The sequence below is a fragment of the Gallinula chloropus genome (genome assembly GCF_964237585.1).
Source record: "Gallinula chloropus genome assembly, chromosome: 15".
Lineage (NCBI taxonomy): Eukaryota > Metazoa > Chordata > Aves > Gruiformes > Rallidae > Gallinula > Gallinula chloropus.
In genome coordinates, this window is record NC_140100.1 from 6,178,160 (window position 1) to 6,188,033 (window position 9,874).

Below are 9,874 nucleotides of genomic sequence, written 5' to 3' on the forward strand. Positions count from 1 at the left end.
AAGGTGGAGGTGCTCAGATCAAACCTGCCAGCAGCCTGTGATAAGGGGCTGCCAAGGGGCAGGAACGGTTCAGCTGCCCAAGGTTCCAGAGCTGGCTCCTAGGGTGTGGGATTGCAGCCTGCCAGGCCTTGACTTGTGTCTGGGAAGGAGCTCGGTGCCGGGAACAGTGTGGGAACTCTGCCCCCCCCATGCCCCCTCTCCCCTACCTTTGCACTGATCCCAATCCTGGTCTGAAACGGTGCTGAAGCAGGGAGCAGGGAGGTGACATTCCCCTTATCCCCACAGTCCTGATCCATCCTCAGGCTTGGTGGCAAAAAGGAGGTGCCCCTGGCTTGGGGAGGTGCAACACAGTGTCTGGGCCGTGTTCACATTGAACTTGTTTTTTAAAAAAATAAATCAAAGAAAAGCCAAACCCCCTGGATTTACAGAGGAAAACCCTTCCTTTTATTTCCTGAAGCGATGTCTGACCAGCATCGGGTACAAGAGGAATCTCTTTCCTTTGTGGGGCTGGCTGGCAGCCGGGGCAGCGCCGGTGGCACCGTGACCAGCTCGCGTGGCGCGGGGGGCTCGGGGAGGGGGGAGCAGGCAGGCACAGCGTTAGCAGGGCTGGGCTGGCAGCCGGGATGCCCTTCCTGGGTGGTTCCTTCATTTGATCTTGAGATCCTTCAGCGCTGACTCCAAACTCTGCAATGAAATGAGAGGTCACTTGGCATCGGCTTTTTGGCTTTCTGAGGGAAGTGGGGGTGCTTGGGGAGCTGAAAGGGGAGCTCAGGTTGGGGGGCAGCTGTTCCCTGGGGTGCCAACCTGTCCCTGTGGGGAGGAGCTCCCAATTTTGTCCTGTTTTGGCTCGTTTTTCAAGCCATGTGGGCAAAGCTGAAGCCAGGAGAGGGGGCCAGGTCCCTGCATGAGGCTGGCTTCAACCATTCCCCGACGGTGAGCTGAAACTGCCACCCAAGGGTCTCCCCCACCCAGGAACCGTGGGGCCCGTGGGCAGGATGAGCCCCACCACTGCAGCAAAGAGCTGCAGAGCAGTGGGGTGAGGGACTGCAATTAAAGCTGTGGCTAACGAGGGCTCAGAGCTGGGTGCTTCCAGCCTGGAGAGACACAGTGGGGGCACCTCACCTTGACATCCCAGATGCTCATGCCACCGTCCATCCCCGTGGTGCAGAACTGAGAGCAGTTGGCCTTCCCACCTGTCAGCACTGAGATCTGGCTGTGGGGTGCAAAGAGGGGTACAGGAGTCAGCCCCAGCCCCCCCCCAGCCCTCAGAGTCGAGGTCATCTGTGGATGACACCCCTCCCCCCTCCCCCCCCCCATGTGCAGAGATACTCCAGGGATGCTCCAGGGTTGTCCCAGCTCCCGGGCCAGACAGCAGCACAGCCAGAGGATGCTCAAGGACCAGCAACCCAAGCAGCCACCCGGGGTAACACAGCAGAGCCTGTCCCACACCCCCTGCCACCCCCCCCAGTACACACCTGATGCTGTTCTTGTGCAGGGTGTCCAGCGTGGCGTTGGCAGTGTCCGAACTCGCTTTCTTGTCCAGGTTCTGGAAGCGCTCGCGGGCGGTGAGGCCGCGCTGGGAGCTCTGCTTGGGGACATCCAGCTTCCCCCCGAAGGTCAGGGCACCCTGGCTCTCATCGTAGGTGAACAGCATGGGGTAGCAGTCGTGGCCCTGGAGCACATCCTGGTCAGAGCTCTCCCGCCAGCTCCCCGTGCTGTGCCCACCCCGTGTCCCCAGCCCCGACTCACCGCAGCTACCAGGCTGTTTTCAGTGATGAAGGTGACAGCCAGGAGGGGCAGGGTCTCAGTGAACAGAGAGGCGACACTAAGGGGGACAGCAGAGAACAGGGATAGCAGGGAGCCAAGCTACAGCCTCTGTGTTGAGACTAGCACAGCTCGTGACACAGGTGGAAGCCACAAGGCTACAAGGAGAGGACATGCCACCTCCTCTGACCATGTCTGCCTGGCCTTTCACCCCCACCCCAACCCAGATGCTTCCATCCCCAGATTAGTTTTGGGGTCAGCCTTCCCTGCTACTCCCAGCATGGCCACCCCCAGCCACCCCGAGCCCCATCGGCTCCCCAGCCCTGCTTACGCCATCTTCTTGTTGGCATCGGCGAGGCAGAGGGTGCTGTCGTGGCTCACCCAGGCCACGCGGGCGCCGCTGGCCGAGAAGCAGATGCTGTGCACCCACCCGCAGCTGCTGCTCGACTCGAACATCAGCTCCCCAAAGGGCATCTTGGAGCCCCAGGGCGTGGGGCTGGGCCTCTCCTCCACCTCCTTGATGTAGGCCGAGAAGATCCTGGCAGGGAAGGAGAGCTCTGCTTGTTCCTCCAGGCACAGCACCGGAGCGGCCCTATCCCCGCCCCGCTGCGTGCCTCAGTTTCCCTGCCAGATCCCATCAGGCACCCAGCGCTGCTGTAAGGCTGGAATGGTCCCTGGGGCAATTTGAGCCACACCCCCCATCTCCCCCGCACCCTGTCCCCAGCCCCCAGAAGCACCCAGAGGGGTGAAGCCGGACCTGGCAACACACCTGGGCGCTGGGCTACCCCACACCCCCAACCCAGACTTTCAGGGTCCCCTGCCTCATCCTCCCCCCAACTCCTCACCGGCACTTGAAGTCGCAGGAGCCGGCAGCCAGGAGGACGTTGTTGGGGTGCCAGTCGAGGCTGAGCACAGTCGAGCGGATGGGCTTCTTGATGTGCTTGCACACCCACCTGTGGGGAGAGCAGCTGGGCTCAGCGGGGAGCAGCAGCACCACCACCCCCAGCACCCCCCCAGGGTTTCGAGGGGCTGGCTGAGGGTGGTTGGGGCTCCAAGGGCCCAACCTGCTGCAGCAGCCAGAGCGTGGAGACAGCACGTCCTAACCCCAGCAGAAAGGTTTTGGAGCACCTCTCTTCATGTCCCCAGAGCTCTTCCTCCACCTCCTCCTCCTCCTCCAGCTCCTCTGCCTCCCCGCTTTCTTCCTGTCCCACCTCCAGCCCCTCTCCCACCCTGTCTCTCTGCCATCCCTCCCTCCATCTCCCACAGGACAGGCCCACCGATGCCTCACCAGTCGTTCTCCTGCTCGAAGTAGCAGATGGAGATGAGCCGGGAGCCACTTCCCACAGCGAACTTGTTCTCCTTGGGGGACCACTTGACACAGCGGGCGGCCCGGTTGATGCGCAGGATGACCAGGGTGGGTTTCCAGATGTTGCCCTTCAGGGTCCAGACGTAGGCGTTGCGGTCGGTGCCACATGTCACCAGCCGGTTGCTCTCAGGGGCCCAGTCGATGCCTGGAAGGCAGAGAGGGGGTGATGGTGGCCCAGGGAGCTGGGGGGACAGGTCACTTGGGGCTGGAGGACATTTGAAGGCAGAGCTGTTCTGGCTGGTCTCTGCCCCCGAGTCCCTCTTTGCTCTATTGCTCCACCCACAAATCACCCTCCCATCCAAAACTGTTCCATCCCACCCCATCCCACCCATCTCACCCCATTCCATCTCACCCCATTCCACCCTTCCCATCCATCCCATCCCTGGGTGCCTTCTGACATGCTGGATTGGGGCCAGGAGATGTGGACACAACTGCTCCCTCCCCTCTACCTGCTGCACGCCCTTCATCCAGCCCAGGGACCAGCTCTGGGGCAGGGCCACTGGTGAGCTGCATCCTTGTGCCCTCCATTGTCCAGGACTCACCTGTCACCTGCCCGTTGTGCTCCTTCAGCTCATGGACTTTGTTCCACTTGGCTCCATCCTTGTGGTAGATGTGAACTTCGTGGTTGTTGGGGCAGAGGGCGATCTCTGCGGGGTGACAGCGGCCAGGACAAAGCCCCACCGTGGGTCAGGGGCTCTGCTGGGAGAGGGGTGGGGGCCAGCCAGCATCGACCTGCCCCTTTCCATGCTCCAGGCTCAGCAGTGCATGGTGAGACCCCACTGAGCCCCATCCGCACAGTGGGGTCCCATCAAGCTGCCCTGGAGCTGGCCCTGCTCCCACAAACAGTCCCTACAGAAGGCAGAAGCTGCCCCCGATCTGCCAGCCCAGCGTCCTCCCTTCCCCGGCCTGTGGTCCTGTGGGGCTGGGATGGGGATGGGGGGGTTGCTGGTGCTCAGCTCCCGGCCGGCCCCATCCTGCCCTGCCCACCCAGCTCTCCAGCCCCGCAGAGAAAGGTCTTTTTGTTCTCTCCCACATCCCCTGTGCCGAGGCCGGGAAATGCCATCGGCCATGAATCACCCGGCTCCGCTCTCCCCGCCGCGCCTCGCCTGTCCCTCCCCACGCTGCCTGTCACTGTGGCCCAGGGCTGGATGCTGTGCTGGGACCAGGGGGCTGCAGGACACGTGCTGTCCCCAGCCCCAAAACCTGCCCCCCATGGCAGGACCTGCTTCCCCAAACCCAGCCCCGGCCCAGCTCTGTCCCACCTCAGGGGCTTCACCCACTGCAGGGATGTTCAGCAGGGACAGTCGGGTCCCTGGGGATTTTGGGATGAGGTGCCCGGGCCATACTTACGGGTCCGGTCCTTGTTCCAGGCGTGGCAGCTGATGGGCTCCAGCAGGAAGCTGTGGTAGGCCATGGCTCACGGGCTGGGGATGGGGTGAGACCCCCGTGACTGTCAGGAGATGCTGCCCTGGCCACAGGGACGAGCCCCCAGTGGGACTCCCCTGCCCCAGCCCCATGAAGCGTTCCCTCCCGCTGCGATCAGCCCCACATCTCAGCCCACTGTGTCCCCCTCGGCCAGGGAAGGGGTTTCCACAGCCAGATGCTCACAGCTGGATGCCCCACAGCTGGGCACCCTACAGCTGGGTGCCTCATGGGTGTCCAGTGGGCAGATGGGAAGGGGGATCACTTCCAAACCACGTCATCATCCTGCCCTGGCTGGGTGAAGCCTGATGGGCAGGAGCCAGCCGGACACATGGGGACCCTGGTGCCAGCCCCGCCAGCCCCACGCGCATCCAGGGCTGTCCCACCATGGGCAGCACCCTCTCCCTCTGGCTGCTCCCACCAGCCCTGCTCGGCCAGATCCACTTGCCCTTCCCTGCCTCTCATTTAGGAAGAGCCAAAGCCCCATGGAGGGTCCTCCACCCTGTCCCATCCCGTGCCATCCCGTCCCATCCCATTCCACCCTGCCTACGTGCAGTCCCACTGAGCCAGTGACTCTTCCCCTGGCTGAGCTCCCACCAGCACCCACTGACTGCTCTGGAGGGAGCAGCTTCCTGCAAACCCTCTCTGGGTGCCACAGGACTGGGAAGGGCTCGGAGCAGCAGCGCAGCCCCTCGCCCACCCAGCTGGGGCGACACACAGATGGAGGGAAACACCTCACCAGGGTGTGAGGGATGGGGATTACTCAGTTTGCCTCCCGGCTATTTTGGGAACTCCCTGAGTGCTGCCTGTTTTCTTTGGCAGCTCAATTCGGTACAGGGGAAGGAAAAAATTCCCTCCCAGCAAACTTCTGTCCTTAGGCTGGGGAGAAGGAAATCCATGGAGCTCCATCACCTGCCCTTTGCACGTGGGGAAATCCCAGTGCTGGTGCATGGCACGACCCCTGCCATCCCTGCTGGCCAAGGATGTGGGCATGGCCCAGCAGGCAGCTGCCCAGCCCCAGCCCCAGTGATCCCACTGGGACGCAGTGCGGGGGGTTATAAAGCCCCTGGCACCCCCTGCCTGAGCCACTCAGCTGGAGCTGGGCTGAATGAACGTGTTGGCAAACAGGGCTGATGCTGGGGCTGCCAAAACTGAGGAGGAAAAATCATCTGAAACGGGGACCTGGTAGATACAGGGACCTGGCTGGAATGGGGACCTGGCTGGAATGGGGACCTGGCTGGAATGGGGACCTGGCAGAAACAGCTCCCAGGGAGGAGGAATGGGAGGAAGGGTACCCCATGGCCCTTTCTGGCTTCAACCCTAAGCAGACAGTGATACTTGCTTTGTTTTAACTGGGTTTGGATGCTCAGAGGCCCAGAGCCTCCTCCCCGAAGGGGTCTCTTGCTCCTCAGTGGTTCAACAGCAGCCCCGAAGGGACGGGCTGAGGCTCGTTGCTGTGCTGGGGAGCGGAAGCCGTGCCCCGGCTGCTGCGGGAGCGCTGGGTAAGAGGCAAGAGCTGCGGTCCCCCCTCTCTCCCCAGCAGTTTCGCTGTCACTTCCCCAGCAGCTGGGGTATGGCCAGTTCCCTGCTGACGCCCGTGGGCTGAGCCGTGATCCGGCCGTGGGCGGTGGGGAGCCGCGGGGTGACCCACAGGGAGTTTGGGAGCCCCTTCCCCAGAAGGGATGAGCACCAGAGGGGCCGGGGCTACAGCCCTGCTCGACACGAGGCTCTGGAGGGAGGCAAACCAGCGTTTTCAGCTGGCCAGGCAGGGCGGGATCGGGATCTGTCCGGGACTGGGTTATCTTCCCCAGCCAGCCCCGAGGCGCCGAGCAGCTCGGAAACATCCTTGGAGGAGATGACAGCCAAAGCTTGGCAGGAGCCGAGCGCTGGGGGCTCCTCCCGCTCCCGGGGAGGAAGCGGCGCGCAGAGGAGACGTAGTTTGGGTTTTGCTGAGCCTGGCGGAGTGGTGGGAGGTGGGTTTGTGCTTCACTAGGGCCAGGGACACAGGGAAGGTCCTGCTGGGAGCTGTGGGACCCTGTGAAGCTGTCCCCAGCCACCGTGGCGGCACGGTCCTCCTGAGCCCCCGGCACCAAGCCCGGGAGCCCCTCTGCTCTCCATGGGGGCTGCAGGGGGTCGACCCCCACCCCCGCTCCTGACAGCCAGGTTGGGGACACCCACCCTTGGTCCCTGACACCAGTGTGGGGTACCCCAGGAGCCGCCCTGGCTTGTCAGGAACATCACTGTCCTGGGACAGATGAGGGGCAGCTCTGACCCTCCTCTTCCTCATGCAGCGTAAAGCCAGAGGCAGCAGATGCCCGAGGAGAGAACAGGTTAGGGGCAGCCCTGGCCCTGCCAGCACCAATCCCCATGGGACCCCCACCAGAGCCCCCTTCCAACCCCCTGCAGTTGCCGAGCCCCTGGCAAGAGAATAAAACTCAAACTTGCCGGAAAAAAATCTCAAAAAACAACCCCAAAATGCAGTGACAGCTGAACCCACGTGTGGGGAGGTGCCGCCTGCACCCCCCTCGGACCCCAAAGCAGCCCCAGCCAGGGGGGTTTCCCCGCCTCCCCTCAAGCTGGGTGTGAGCATGGGGAGAGGTGACACGGCCACAGCCCCCCGTGGGCCAGTCCCAGCTCCTCGCCGGAGTGGCAGAGCTGCCTCCCCGCTCCTTACCTTGCTGGGCAGCGCGGGCAGAGCAGCTGGGCGAGGGGCTAGTTCGTGGACTCTGGGCAGTCCACACGAACGGCAGCCTGGCGCAAGCGGCGGGAGCTGCTGGCTGCCCCGCCGAGGCAAACCCGACTTCCCTTTTCCTCTCTGAGAAATGCAACCACTTCCTTACGTGGGCGTTGGGGGAGCGCAAAAGCAGCTCGGCGGCCGCCCTGCCCCTGCCTGCCTGCGAGCCAGGCCCCTGCCATCACCGCACGTGGACGACGGGGCCACCGAGCCGGGATGCTCCCGGCAGCCCTCGCTGCTGGGTGGGATGCGGGCATCGCACCCCGGATGCGCTCTGGGAAGGATGAGGCTGGCAGAGTGGAGAGGAAGGAGCTGAGTTCTCTTCTCTACCTCCGGCAGCGGGAGGGTTGCTCAGCCACCCCTCCACCCCCCGAGTTCCCAACGCGTTCTGGGGGGGATGGATGCGGCAGGGAGGCCCTGCCTGACCGTGCTGGCTGCAGTTGGAGACCACCTCGGGCGAGCCGTGCGCCTGCATCGCCTCCTGCTGCCGAGGAGAGCGGCAGCTTGGCAGGACCCCGCAGAGCTCAGATCTGGTCACCCAAGCAGCAGCTGCTGCCAGTTCCTGCATCCCACTGAGCCCAGTGGGACCCACACCCAGGCTGGCAGCAGTCAGGGCTCTGCAGCCCGGCACCACCATGCCTGCACCCCCGCCTGACACCCCTCTGCTTTCTTCCCTCCTGCTCCAGAACAACTAATTCTAATCCCTTTCCCCCCCATGCTGGGGAACTCCCTGGAGCTCTGCTCCTGCTGGAAAGGAGAGATGGGCTCCAGCTTCTTGCTGCCCTGCTGCCAGCAGGCTGCAGAACCACACACAGAGGGATGCACTCACCCCTTCCCTCCCTGAGTAGCGGCACAGAAGCAGGACAGTAGCGCACCGGGGTCCCATGCAGGGAGGGCAGGGTCCAGAACATGGACAGGATGACCTCTTGCTGAATTAATTGGAAGTGAAAGTGAAAGGGGTCAGCTGGAGATAAGGGTGGCCCCGAGCCAGCTGCTCATCTCTCTCCTGGAGTCCGTTAGCCATGTTCCCCTTCGCATGTGGTGCCCTGTTCCCATACAGACCTACACGGGGATCCCCAGAGGGAAGCAAGTCTCTGCAGGTCCATCCAGGTGGGAAAAGCCCCTCTCAGAAGCAGCAAGGTGCCCCATCCTCTGGCAGCAGCTTGGCCATAGCAGCGCCCAGCCTCACCCCCAGCTTTGCTGGCACCCCAAATGCAGCAAAAGGGAGACAGCTCCCACATCAGCTCCCACAGCAGTTCACACACAGCAGAAAGTGGCAGCTTCTTCAAATTTTTCCTGCTGCCTGCACATTTCCTCTGGGCCTCCTTGGGCTACAAGCTGCTCGGCCTCTGCTCTTCACCAGGAGGGTTCAGGCTTCCCAGGTGTCTTTCCACTGCCTCCTGCACCAAGACCAGTAGCTCTCATCCACGTGTGATGGGAGGATGCAGGAGAGGAGACCATCCCTCTGCCATCCCTTCACGTCAGATCCCTTCTGGGCAGGTCAGTTTAACTTCTCTGGCAAGACTCAGTGGATGATATTAAGGAAGAGAAGAGCAGCATCACCCCCAGCACTGCCTGCAGAGCAGTTCCTCACCTGCCATCATGGTTCCTCATTGCTTCTAGCCTTGAGGCTTCCCCTCTGAGCCTGCGCTGCAAGCAGCCTCCACCATGGACATGCTGGGTTTGAACACTGCCTGTGTTTTCTCCGGACTCAACATCCCACAGGGAATAAGCCAGCGTTGCAGAGATCAGGGATGAAGGCTCGGCCTGGCTGGGTCCCTCACCAGGTCTGACTCAAAGTCTGGCCAAATCCTTGACCTGCTTTTGCCCCCGGGTTTTTTTAAGTGGGAAGATCCTCCTGCATCCATGGGGCACGTCTTGCAACCTCCACAGAAAAGGCTCCAGGGCAACTGTCCCATGCACAGAATGGTTTTTTTCTGGGGATTTCTTTGGCACTGGGGCAGAAGGGGTGGCAAACAGCAGCGATTCTGCAGCTTCATTACATTTAGAGGCTGGGGAGTTTTCCAGCCAGGCTCCAGCAAACGCTCTCTGGCATCCCTGCCCACACAGAGCCCCCTCCTTGCCCCCAGCAGCTTGGTAATTGCTGCAGAACATCAAGCACATGCAGGCAGCAGCTACCCTGCCATTAGGACTGGAACCATGAGCCTTACTGCAAGCATCGCTCTCAGAGGCACCCTTAGCCCCAGCACACAGCAGCACGTGCTCAGAGCCCGGTGCTGTGGGTGGCTGGTGAATTCTCACCCATCAGAGGATGTCCTGATGGTGGCAGAGATGGGGGAGGAGCTGAGGAAATAAGAGAGTCAAAACCTCCACCTACCTTCACCCTGGTTCACAGAGCATCCTCCCCGAGCAGAGCAGCAGCCTGGAAACCCAGCGAGACACCTGCTCCCACTGGAGGCACAGAGCTCTGCCCATGGGGCAGGTTTAAGTCGAATTCTGCTTTGAATGGTGGTTGTTGATATTCCCAGTCCTTTCCTGTTACAAATGGCTCTGATCTTGGACTCCTAGCACACGCTTCTCAGACAGGACAGCTGCCTCAAACAGCATTCTGTTGGCTTTTTGGGAGC

At 62.3% G+C, this 9,874-nt stretch overlaps 1 protein-coding gene across 2 annotated transcripts; it reads right to left on the reverse strand.

Annotated features, from left to right (window-relative positions):
- Nucleotides 1-421: 421 nt before the first annotated feature.
- On the reverse strand, nucleotides 422-7,340 carry ARPC1B (actin related protein 2/3 complex subunit 1B). Of its 2 annotated transcripts, none has more exons than XM_084271074.1 (10): nucleotides 7,227-7,340; nucleotides 4,481-4,554; nucleotides 3,673-3,777; nucleotides 3,053-3,275; nucleotides 2,610-2,717; nucleotides 2,096-2,302; nucleotides 1,750-1,825; nucleotides 1,476-1,672; nucleotides 1,123-1,213; nucleotides 422-684 (listed from the first exon to the last, which is right to left on the reverse strand). In XM_084271074.1, exons 2-10 carry the CDS (start codon nucleotides 4,542-4,544, stop codon nucleotides 646-648), a joined length of 1,110 nt encoding a protein of 369 aa, XP_084127200.1. In that variant the 5' UTR covers nucleotides 4,545-4,554; nucleotides 7,227-7,340; the 3' UTR covers nucleotides 422-645. The 2 variants fall into 2 exon arrangements, with proteins under 2 accessions (XP_084127200.1, XP_084127201.1); XM_084271075.1 differs by having other exon boundaries at nucleotides 4,481-4,598; nucleotides 7,227-7,284.
- Nucleotides 7,341-9,874: the final 2,534 nt, after the last annotated feature.

What these genes read in the sequence shown, in the direction of transcription:
- ARPC1B (XM_084271074.1), bottom strand. Translation starts at nt 4,544, where the DNA reads ATGGCCTACCACAGCTTCCTGCTGGAGCCCATCAGCTGCCACGCCTGG. An exon ending in GCACAACGGGCAGGTGACAG is followed by an intron (nt 3,276 to 3,672) that starts GTGAGTCCTGGA and finishes TCTGCCTTCCAG; the next exon opens with GCATCGACTGGGCCCCTGAG. An exon ending in GATGCCAACAAGAAGATGGC is followed by an intron (nt 1,826 to 2,095) that starts GTAAGCAGGGCT and finishes TGTCCCCCTTAG; the next exon opens with TGTCGCCTCTCTGTTCACTG.